At 41.1% G+C, this 12,668-nt stretch overlaps 1 protein-coding gene across 1 annotated transcript in view; it reads left to right on the top strand.

Annotated features, from left to right (window-relative positions):
• Window positions 1-12,027, top strand: part of PARD6G (par-6 family cell polarity regulator gamma) — a 68,732-nt gene extending 56,705 nt beyond the window's left edge. Inside the window, exon 3 of the mRNA XM_075142231.1 lies at window positions 8,742-12,027. Coding sequence (XP_074998332.1) covers window positions 8,742-9,601 — 860 coding nt within the window. The 3' untranslated portion in view covers window positions 9,602-12,027. The remainder of the gene's footprint in view (window positions 1-8,741) is intronic.
• Window positions 12,028-12,668: the final 641 nt, after the last annotated feature.

The raw sequence follows: 12,668 nt of genomic DNA on the forward strand, positions 1-12,668 counted from the left end.
AGAAAAACCACTTGCACGCTACAGAAATGTGATTAGCAGTTACCTGAACACAGCATAATAGACAATTCTTGGTTAGTGTCAGTTTTGCTTTTAGCTGGGGAGGGAGGATCACTCTGGAGCGGAAAGGAGGAGAGCACCCAGCAGAGAAGAGGAGGGTACGCGGCAGAAAGCAGCAGCAGGGGGTGTGAAATACCAGGTTAGACTCAGTTTCCCTTGGGCAATCTACAGGCTGTGTTAGCTGGGTAATACAGGCCCTGCCTTCCTGGCATGGCTCACCTCTGCTGGCTGTTGAGCAGAGCCCTGAAATGGCCTTCGATGCTGACGAAGTGACTTCTGAAAGGAGGAAAAGGCTCCATTTTAATATCAGGGTCTATAGGATGATGGTTCTGATCAGGTTCAGTACTGCAGTTCTTCAAAACCTTCTCCTTTGACCTATGGCTGTGTGAATAGTCCAGTATAAATACACTACCTTTATTTTGTGCTGCCTTTCCAAGCTTCGTTTGCAGCTTCTTCTGAGACTACTGTGAGACAAAAATTTTTGTTTCTTGTCAGAGATATAAAATATGTATTCTGAATGAATATGATCCTGAGGTGAATTTGTTGGGGTTTCCGTTTTTTTTCTTCATTATTTGCGGTGGTTTTTCCAAATATTGCAGCTGTGAAAAACAGAACAGTATTTTCCTGAATTTGCTCTTTGGTTCAATCTGTCAACTCTGTTTACCTTTCTTATCTTCCAAACTTTAGACTTGTGCAAAAAGTAACTATTTTTCTACCATCAGCTGGGAAACAGTTACATTCAATACTCGCAGAATACTTGATAAACTCCACTGCTTTTTTGTGTCATTAATAAGATTTTTTTACTGTATCTGCAGTGTGTAGTAAGAGTTGTTATAGTTTTGTCTCTCATTTTGCTTCATTTTGTTTTGCTTTGTGTAACACATACACATTTTCTTTTGGAAAGAAGAGATTCCCTTTGTGTCTGTATGGAGAGCAAATGGTGCTCCCCTCAATTGCCTGATCTTCTGAGTGAATGGAAGAGCGTGCTTGTTGCAGGTCAAAAATGGGAGTGGGTGAAATAAAATAATTAAAGGGTTGCTTTTTAATAACTTTAAACTGTAAAGTTTATAATGATGACTTGCTGAAGAGATTGCAGGTAATTATAGGTTGGAGAGTGATGGTTGTTGGGATTTGGTGGGGGGGGGGTTGGTTTTTTTCCTTCTGAAGCATCTTTGAATAGGATTGATAGCCCTCCCATTTGGATACCATCAGCTGAGTGAATACAATTTTTGATGGCTGCTGGGAGTTGTTGGGTGCATGGTGATAGGCTTGGTTTGTCAGGCTCCAGCCAGCAGGAGAGCTGCTTACAGGTGATGCTATTACTCTCTGCATGCATCACCCATCCACTACTGCTGCTGGGTGTCCACTCAGTGCTGACCTGCCTGGGAAACCAACTCACCAATAAAGCCTCCATAGCAGCCCCTGCGACCTTGGGATGAACACAGTAATGATTGGATGGCTGAGATGTGCAAGAGAAACATGACTTCCCCCAACTTCCCACTACCCCCCTGCAGGAAAAGGGAAGTATTAACTAACAGTTAAAAACAAAAAACAAGCAAACAAACAAAAAAACCCAAACAACGAAGCCAAAGCTCAAACCCCACAATTTTTTAATCCTGCAATAACATAACCTTGGCATAATGTGGTTTGTGGAGGGAAACAAGGGGAGAAGGGCTGTTTCTGTCATGTCTTATAGTAGAAAAGAAGTCACATCTGAAACTTAGAGAAGGAAGACCCTGACAATCCTATAAATACAATCCTAGTAAACACCATGCACAACTTCACCTCTAAAATTTGGAGTCCCACAGCTGGCTTTTGGGCTAGTGTGATGAGCTGGATTTGGATGTTTCTGAGGTTGAGGGTAGCTTTGGGAGGTACAGGGCTGAACACTTGCTTACATTTGGTAGCACCCTTCTCCTCCAAATGCCTCACTTGTTTCATGGGGCAAACGTGCAGGTCGAGCAACAGCTTCTGCTCCTTTGGAGCAGTGCAGCGAGTCAAAAATAAAGGGTTCTGCCGAGAAGGGAAGAGGTTCAGCAAGGGAACAGTGGCCTCTGATGACAAGCAGTGAGAAGTGCAGGAGGCCACACCAGCAGCGCAGGCTAAATTCCCAAGGGTTGTCTCCATCCTCAAGGCAAGCAGCCTAAAAATGTTTCTTATGCATGTCTGACACCGTAATGAGAGCCTGAGCCTAATGCAATTACAGTTTTGCTTGCTGTAACACGCTAGACCAAGAAACAAAATAACGTTCACTTTCTTGAAAGAGGGCAGAATATTTTGAGTTTGTTAACGTGTTGAGAGTAGAGAGACACATTTGTGTTCCTCAGATTTTAATCCTAACCTGCTAATGAACGCTTCCTAAGTAGGAAGGCAAATTTATCTTTTTAATACTGAATATTTATAGAAGGAAGGTTGCCTTTTGCAAAACTGCAGTTTACTAGGTTTAGTAGGGACTAGACCAGAGTAGGATGTTGTTCTCAAATTTTCTTTCTAGTGCAGTTATTTGGTGAAATTTCTTCTCAAAAATATGTCATTGAGTTTACAGTCTACAAACAAGTGTTCGGAAAGATTTGTTTTAGAAAATAAAGGAATTGAGATTAAGGATATCAAGGATAACATGCTCTCTTGTTAATTTGCACTTGTCCCTTTTGATCTTGTTTGTGCTTTAAAAGCCCTGTTGAATGTCACAGATTAAGTATAAGGTTTAGGTAGTCTTCTAAATGTTGATGAGACTGTGTCCAGTTCCTTGTGATACGGTGATATGAAGGGAGGGAGAGGAGTGAGTGTGAAAGTGTGTGTGTGTGTGTGCGTGTCTGTGCATGTGTGGGGTACATTACTTGACTTTCAATGGAATAGCAGCTACAACTACTTTACCTACTGTGTGTTTTTCAAATTGGTTCACCCAGAGGTTGCTGGCAGCAGCGATAGCTGGATTTTTAATATTCCTGTAACACACAGAATGCAATGTTAGCATTCAGATAACCTTATTTTTCCCTCCATTAAATACTCCTTGATGAGTGATACTGGCACTGGACCTCCCCCCAAGCCATAGTTCACTTCATATCTGTTTCCTCTTAAATCCCTTTGCATGTGGTCAGCCTTACAGGTCACAAATGAGAGACTGCCAGCTTATTTGTTGTCTGATTGCTTTGACAAATGCTTCTGGTTTTGATCTTTCTGAGAAAATAGACATGGAATGCAACTTGTGTCAAACACAGACGGTGTTTGTAGCTGGGACACAGAAAGGTAGAAGGGTTAAACATGACATGTTCCCTTGAAACGGTTTTATGACTGCTGCTAATTTGAATGCTCAGTAATAGAGATCTGTTGGATGGAGGGGTTACCCTTCACTATTAATGACTCATTGGCCTCCTTCCCAAGCTGCCTGAAGTGCTGCTCTCCCTAGTGGAAGTAATTTTGTCTTTGAAGTACTTTCCAGAGCTGTCAACTAATGTTCCACAGTTCCCAGAGGAAATAATAAGCCATGAGTGCATGTACACTGAAAACGTAGAGTCTGAAATGAACTGTTCCTATAGGAGCCTGGCAGTCTGCTTCTCTGTGGAATTCAGCTTGTTTATACAATCTTATCTGGCTAAGCTTTGGTATTTCATCTGGCAGGCAGTTCCTATGAAAAGCAGCTGTCCAAGCAGTGGGAGTGGTGCTCCTGGTGGTTTTTTCAGAAGGTCTATAATTTCTTGTTTCATGTAAATTAAAGAAATACAATACTCTTTTGGCTACAACCAGATGCTCTAAGCAGTTTTCTTTCCCTTATAAATGGTCCTTTAAGTATGCTCTGCTGTTATGTACTGTATGACTTAACTATAGGATTTTGATGCCCACCAGGAAGGTATAAATGTATTCTGTAAAGTCACAGGCTGACTACAGAATTGTTAGAAGAGTACTTCAAAGATGTTACCATCTATAACTTTCTACATATGTTTAAAAAATAATAATATTCTGATAATAAAATATCTATGCTTGGAAGTGAAAACCTCCTTTAGTGGGTTTTACTGTTGCTGGACAAGTGGAGGTAATTCCACCAGATTAAAAAAAAAAAAAAAAGACAAAACCACCACCACCACTGCTGTCAAGAAAGTGAGCACAGGTACATCTCTGCATGAAGAGACCTGTAGCATATATCTTCTCTAACAGAAAGGTCCTCATGGGTAAGTGGGTAGTGACAATTCTATTTTTTTAAAAAAAAAAAAAAGGAAAATAAGCACATATTAACAGAAAGGATGCAGCCAAAATACTTAAGGGTTTATGTAACTCATTGCCAGATAACAAAATGTTTCTTAAAATGTACCAAAAACTGAAGCTTTTTGGGGAGAAGAATTGTGATAATATTCAGTGCCTACAGATGAGCTGGAGGTATTTTTTTGTGTAGCTTTGGGTTGTGGTTTGATGTAGGACAGAACTGGAAAGCTGAGGATTCTTTCTCAAACAGTGGTAAATGTTCATCTTCACCTCTTTTTACAGGAACAGTATTTTCAGTAGCAAGCAAATGATAAACAAGTAAAATTTAGGTCCAAGTCTTCTGAAGTTTAGTGGTTATCCAGGATTATCTGTCCAGCTTATCTTCATCTGAAAGCACTACATCTTGTACATGAAAATGCTCCATGTAATCTGCCCCATTCTAAGAAATGGGGATCATATTCAGCACCTAAAAGACTAATTCTCCCTCTGTCACCTGCATGTAACATTTCATTCCAGCCTTATTCAAGACATAGCAAAACATGACACCCTGTAAAATATGGGGCTTTAAGCACTATTCAGATGTGTCGCTTGATGGCACTTCTGTCAGTATGCATGCAGATTTCTATAGACTTTGTGCTCTGCAAAAGGAGAATTTGATATTGCAGCAAATGAAACGTGAAAAATGAGCTCTGTCTGGTTCCATATGGTATATACAGGTCTTCACGAGACCTAGCATCAAGCACGGTCTGTTCCATTAGCTAAAGCGGCATTCCTGCTTGCAATCCTATATGGTGAGAAACTCAAAACCTAAGAACAAGTTACTGACCTTCATTAAAAGTGTGTCATTTTAAATTATGCAATGATACAGTTTTCATTTCAGTCTGACATGTGCCAGCTGGAAATAGGCAGTACACCACTGTTTGACCACCCTGTAGTTGATAAAACGGAGTGATGTTGGCTGACTTCTCCCAGTTCCCTTGTGAGGAAGGAAATTTTTTTTTCATTGTGCTAGGAATTGATGACTTTCTGCTGCTACAGCAACAGCTGATGTTAAACTTCAGTAGAGATACTTTGCTTTATTCCCACAGCAGGAGTAGTGGCTCTGAATAGCAGGGGGAAGGTGTGTGGCTGTTTTGTTCTGGGTTTGTTTTTTTAATTTTTTGTTTTAAGGTGAAGCCCCAAGCAAGCGTAACTGCTAGTGAGCAGGTCATCTTGAATACAAATAATGTAATAATCCCTGTACTGTCAAGGAGCGTGTATTGTGTACTTTAATTTTTTCTAGAAAATAGAGTTAATTGGTATTTTTTTGTAGAAGCTCTCCAAATTAGCTCTCATTTCTCCAACCTATAATAGGTTTTAACAGTTTTACCTGTTAAAATTGGGACTTCATCCTTCTCATATGTAATCCTGTTTAGGGTCAGAGTTGGAAACAAATGCCTGACGCTGTTTTAAAAACAAAAAGTCCAGGCATCAACAGCACATGGACTTCGCTTTTTAATCTGCTCCAGCCCCGAAATACTAAATCCAAGAATGGTCAGTGGTCCAACACTGAAAGTAGCTTATATCACTTGTAAGGTAATCCCTGCTTCTGCCTGGTTCATGTTTAGAGGAAAAAGATAGCATTTTTGTGGTAAGCTGGGCTTTTTGTTATTAAAGGAGGTGGTTGTTTTGAAGCTGCTCAGAGGTTAGGAATGCTGGCAGTCATCTGAGGAGACAGATTAGTGGGCTGAGCACAGGTGAGGAGGTCACAGGCACAAAGCAACCACTTCTTTTATGCCATTCCCTCGTGGTGGTTCAGCCAAAGGAAGCTGCTTCAGAAATGACCTATGTGTGTCAGGAGGACAATCGTACTTCTCCTGTGATATCACCTGATCATCACAAACTTGCATGTTGTGAGAATTAGCTCTCTGGGTTGTTAACTTAACGGGAAGAAAACAGTGTTGTCAACAAATCTTCCCAGGTGAATTATTCGGTAAAGTTTTTGCAAGTCTGCTTAAAGTAATTCAGTATTAATATACTAACATAGAGAGAGAGGGAGAGAACAGTTACCTGGGTGCTTTCAGGGAATTGATGGATAACTAGGGCATGTGTTTCATTTTACCTGCAGTGCAATAAACTGCACTCAGCAACCTAATTTTCTGAGTCTTTAAGGGATGCAGCTTTTATTTTGAGTTTGGTTTGCCAGTACTGCAAGAGACAGTCTTACGCATAAACCTCCATTGCCATCTTAAACTGAAATTTTGGGATAAAGCTTGTCTTGGGCTTTAAGGTACAGTGCTACTATTCTACAGCGCTATGTTTCAAGTGAGGAAGAATTTTGATTCTAAATCTGAATCCCCAAGTTGTTTTCATAGGACTGTCATAGAAATTTATCAGTGAATTCTGAGGGTTAGTAGGGCGCAGTGTTTGAGACTGTGGTGATGAAAGACATCTCTTGTGGACCCATACTTTACAAGGAAAAAATATTTGTTGCCAACCTTTAAAATCATCCATCAAAACTCAAAGTCTAGGTGAATGTAGATGATAGTGATCCCGTTGATGAAAGAAAAAGAATAATACCTGGCTTTAGCTGCCGCAGGTGGCTTGTGCATTCAAAAGAGTAGACACTGCACTGGCTCTGCTCACCAGGTGGACTTGAGAAGGTGCCATCTCCACGCAGTCACTGTCTTGGCTGTGAATACACTTCCAGGAACCAGTTGGGAGCTTCTTGTGTTTGGGTGGTTTTAAGAACTTCCAGTGCTGTGCCTCACCAGTCTAAATAACACAGTAGGGCCTGTGCAGGTGGTATGGCTCTGAACAGCCTGGGAGGAGAGACAAAAGGCGAGTGTGAAGTTAACAAACTTGTCCAAGGAGTACACAGAAGCTTTTCCTTCAGGATGACTTTCTATATGCCTTGTAATATCCTCAGTGTTCGTATAGCCAGTGTAAATAAGTTACAGGAGAGTGCAGAAAGAGCGTTTCTGAAGTCTTCAAATGATTTTTTCCAGCCCAAAGTACTATGTAGGATCACAGAATGATTTAGGCTGGAAGGGACCTCTGGAGGCCAGCTAATCCAACACCCTGCTCCAAGCAGGCTCAGTTAGATCAGGTTGCTGCTTAGCACTTTTTTTAGTGTCCTTTAAGTTGTGTAACTTAATATCACTTAATTGAAGTCTGCCAATAATACGCCTTGAAAGCTGACTTGAAAATGAGACCTTGCAAGAAATAAAAATGTAATTATAAGCTTGTTTTTACTAACACTTTTTCTTTTCAACCTTTATCAGGTAGAGGTATTGTCTTACTTTCTCAAACATTACTATGCAGGGTTAATTTGTCAGAATTTTCTTAGTGGCAGGTCAATAATTGTACTTTTGTATTTTACTGCTCGTCTTCAACAGTAGAATAAACTTAAAGTCTATTAGTTTATCTGAAAAGTGTTAGCATGCTTAAACTCCCAGTGAAGTAATTTTCCAGCTAGTGCATGCTTCATGTTTAAAATATGCACAGTATTTTTAATGTGAAATGCAGTGACGCATTTTGTACATTAACAACTTCATGACTAAGTATTTTTTATGCAAAGCGCATCTTATATGGAATAACTCATCATATTTCTTGGCTGATTTAAAGTTGATCACTTTGCACATGCCCTTGAGATACCACTACAGAGACAGAAATATTTAAACAATTCCTTAAACAGTAGGCTCTACAAAGGCTGCTCTCCTGTGGATCTTCCTCTCAAGGGCAGGAGTGCGTCTGTGAGTCCGTGCCTGTTCTGTGATCCTTAGCATATGGACTAGGCAGCAGAGCAGTTTCTGTCTCCCTGCTTCTCTTTCAACCGGGCTGCTTGCTTACACAGAACTTTTTCAGTACTTGGCACTTTTAGCACTTTTTATTGCTGTCAAATTCAGCTGAAGTGAAGTAAAATATTCCAAAGAGAAAAGCGCTGTACCGAGAGATGCATATTAACATAAATTCCTTACTAAAAAAGGCTAGGCTAAAAACACATATCCAGCTATTCTCTCACACCCTGCTTTCATGTTTGTACCTAAGGTCTGCTATCAGTTAAGGCTGTGTATTGGATATTAAAATACTCCCAGATTCAGACTTTTAGCTTAGGAATGTGTATACACTCCTTGCCCACTTGAGATGTATGTGTAAAATTACAATTCAACTCTGAAAATATGGTCTCACATCTAAGATGGTCTATCAGGCCTGCAGCTGCAAGTAATTGCATTCTGCGCAGCTGACAACAGGACCTGAGAATCAGAAGTCTTTTTTTCCCTCAAAATATGGAAGAAATATGGGTAGTCACTGAAAACAATTCATTTATTCTGAATGATGTGCTGATGGACATAAAATGAAACAACAGTTAGAGTAAGTGGAAGAATTAATTTGATTTTTCCCATATTATGAGGAGTGTGGCTTCACTGAACCAGATTTATGAGGAAGATGCCATGTAGATCGTAGTACTCTCTTTGATTGATACATTGGTACTGTTTCTCTTTCAGATGAAGTGGACTACAGTAATTTTGGGACTAACACGCTATCACGGAAGAAGAAGGCTCTGGTGACACTCCGCAATGACAACCTCCGCCGGCGTCCGCACATTAACATCAGCATGCCTCATGATTTTAGACCAGTGTCTTCCATAATTGATGTGGACATTCTTCCTGAAACACACAGGAGAGTGAGGCTGTATCGACATGGGTGTGAGAAACCCTTAGGATTTTACATTCGCGATGGCACCAGCGTAAGGGTTACTCCTCATGGACTAGAAAAAGTACCTGGTATCTTCATCTCTCGTATGGTTCCTGGAGGCTTAGCGGAGAGCACAGGCTTGCTGGCTGTGAATGACGAAGTCCTGGAAGTTAATGGCATTGAAGTAGCAGGAAAGACTCTCGACCAAGTCACAGACATGATGATTGCCAACAGCCATAACCTTATTATCACGGTCAAGCCAGCAAACCAGAGGAACAATATTATTCGAAGCAGTAGGATGTCTGGTAGCTCTGGCCAGTCTACAGACAGCACTGCTAGTCACCATAGCTTGTCTACATCCCACGTGCTGCAGAACTTCCACCCTGATGAAATGGAGAGTGACGAAGAGGCTGACATTGTCATTGAGGGCGGTCTGGAGCCACAGCACATTCCTAAACTGCACAGCCTTACTTCCAGTGGCCTCTCTCGAATCAATGGCAGCAGCCTTAGCCACAGACTTCAAAGGGACCTGGTGCTCAACAACAACTCTGGCCGAGAAAGCAACGGCAACATCCACAAACTACTCAGTTCCTTAAAAACTGATCCCCGACACAGTCTGGTTATCCCCAGAGGAGGTATCGAGGAAGACGGAACAGTCATTACACTTTAGTAGCAATTCCCGCAACTCTCCTTTCAGTCTTAAGTGCCAATTGGGACAATTGACTCTTGCAACATGTTATGCACAGAACAGAGAGCTGATATTCTCATAGAGCTCATGGGTGCAGAAAATTGTTGCTTTCTAGGAAACGTGGCATCTGGAGTTAGACATAAAACTGTCATGCAGTGCAAAATTTGTCAGGAGAAAGCCAGAGTGTAAAACCTGGTTTATGTCCCAGCCCTGAAGTGAGAACACAAATTTGTTTTAGTTGGTATAAATCTAAGCAGTCTTATAGGCTACCAATGGCAGTGCTACATACTTGGGTTTGAATGCATGGGTGGATGTATTTATACATGCATGTATATGAATTAGATTTTAATAGTAACAGTCTATTTGAAGTGGAATCTGGTTTTCTTCTAATACCAGTTTAAAGAGAGTGCTTCTTAGTAGCCATCCAATCTTCCACCATTACATATAGACCTTACACTAACTTGTTTACACCATATCTGCAACCTTATGTCTAATCCAGACAAGCTCTATAAAAGTAGCGGTTTCCTACTCTGGTGGTAACAACGTTAGGGAGATGCTGCAAATACATTTTCCAAAAGAAACTATAGAGAGATATATATATTTTTTTAAAAGCCTAAGGAGGCGGTGTCAGCGGATGTTGCTGTTACTGTTGTGGGATCAGCACCACCTGCTGCTCAGAGGCAGGCCTGCCCGCCTACCCCTGCCTGTGCTGCAGGGGGAAAGAAAAACCTGACCGTAAGGGCTTAAAACTAGGTTCAGCTCCATTATGTGTAAATGTATTCTTTTCTGATATTTATTAGATAATACCTCTTTTTCAAATTGTTTTTCTCCCATCATCTCTGTTTTTTCAGTATCATGGTTCATGTGAATTTAGGGATGCAAGTGAGAAGGCAACCGAAGTGGAAGAGCGTGCTAGGACTGTCCCCCTCACCTCAGAGCCGACGCAGGTCCTTGCTGTACATTCGGGGCAACCTAAATCCACAAGGTCTTTCCTTACAAAAGATTGGCTGATTGCTATACAGAGGAGGGATGCTGACCGACTGTCAACCCTAACTTAGAATAGTTCTGTTATTTTTGGACTCTTCCAGTAATTACAAAGCTTAATGTCTACACAGGATTTCTGGAAACGTAAAATATACTGGATGTTTGTGATGGCCAGACATCTTTACTGGGTGCTGGCTAGTGGGTAACCAGTGACTGTTGAGTCGATAACTGTCTGCTTCTGAAAATGCCATGAATTTATGAAAGTGGTCTAATCTAAAATATTTTGTTATATCTTGATCAGTGTAAGGAACAAAATATAAATGTTTTACAATGTATTTTTCTACTTTTAGCTTGTGTCATTTTCTTTTTGTTTTTAACTTTGTAGTACATTAAAGCTTTTTTATATGGTGGAATAGACATTTCTTAAATATTGTATGGATATGAAAAGTCAGAAGTCTTGGTTTGAAAAAATTACATTCCATTTTGGAATCTGTAATGGCTGGACAAAGGATGTGCGGACTAATTCATTGTCGCTAATTTAGAATACCTGTGGAACAACCAGTCTTCTGCTCATTGTTAAATATGTTTGGGACATTGAACTTAGTATGTTTCTTTTAGATTTGCTTTAAAAGTCTATTTTAAAATTCTTTCACTTACTCTAATTAAACCTCTTCTAGGTATCACAGCAGTTATAGAGCCGTACTTGTTTTTCCCAGCACAGTAAGAATAGAACATTGATACTGTTCATCTTAAAACTGTGTTTGTACTTTGTACCAAAGGTTGTCATTTTTAAAAAAATCTGATTATTGGTGCAGTAAAAAAAATGAATAGCTGGATGTGCTTCAGTCACTCAGACCATCTTACCAGGAAAATTTTGTTACACCTTAAGTAAGACTACTTTTATGAATAAGTGGATTTATCTGGCTGAAGTTACTCATTTTACCTTATTTAACTGATGAAAATGTGACCTGTCTGCAATAAAATGTGCACTGTCTTACTTCTACGCTATATCCTTTCCCCTATGCTCAAGCACATCTTTCTGTGGAAGTATCTCACTTCCTTGTAGAAACAAGATACTTAGTTTTGATGACTCTACAAATACATAACCGTTTGAGTAATGCTTTTCTCTGTACCAGCACAGACTTTGATTCCCCCGGTTGTTGTTGCCTTTACCAAGTTTCTTCCCATAATGTTTCTTCCCAGTACTGCTTTTACTAAAGGGTACTGTTATACCGATTCCCATGGGAATCAAGAAGTTTGCTGTGCTCCTCAGAGCAAGGCTGGCTTCAAACCTCATGGCTTTGAGGGCTTGGGGTAGTTCTGGCTCCTCAGAAAAAGCCCGGGATACCTCTGGCTTAGCAATACACTGCCACGCTGCACGCCTTTGCCTGGAGACCACTCGGTGACTGTCCAAATAAAGCGTGCTAGTACAAAATATCCAAACTCTTCCAGCTAATTCATCCCAGGACGTAGGAAACCAAGTTCCATTTCACACATCAGCGTGAAAATATTGTCCCCAAGACTTCAATTAGAAGCTGAAAATAGCAAAGTATTAATGTATCAGCTTTAGACCTAACACTTTGCAAAATCACTTTTAAGGCTTGCAAACATTGTGTGCTCATTTGCATCAACTAGGAAAAAAAAAAGCTGCTATTTTTGCATGCACCATATTGATAACTGAAGTTGTCTCATACTAGTTGCCTTTTTAAGATGAACCCCTTTCTCAATTCAGACTGTTCCCGGCAGAGGGTGCCGGGTGGAGGCAAGACCCAGCCCTTGAGGTCTTAAGCGCCGAGGCCCCTTCGGGTGCGAGATTGAATTCTTGAACGGGGCTTTAATGGCGGGTGGCTGAGGGAAGGAGGCACGAGAGGCACGTTACTCCTCTTTAGAGGACAAAGCCCCCACAAAGGTGCTCGCAGAAGGAGCCACCTTCCTGTCTCTCGCTCTCCGACGCACGGTAGGCCCTCGCCCAGGGGCGGGGGGCAGCTCGGAGGCGACAGCCCGGGCTCCCGCCCCGGGGCCGGTGAGAGGCAGCGGCCGCTGCCGGACCTGCGGAGCCTGGAGC

The sequence above is a fragment of the Calonectris borealis genome, chromosome 2 (genome assembly GCF_964195595.1).
Source record: "Calonectris borealis chromosome 2, bCalBor7.hap1.2, whole genome shotgun sequence".
Lineage (NCBI taxonomy): Eukaryota > Metazoa > Chordata > Aves > Procellariiformes > Procellariidae > Calonectris > Calonectris borealis.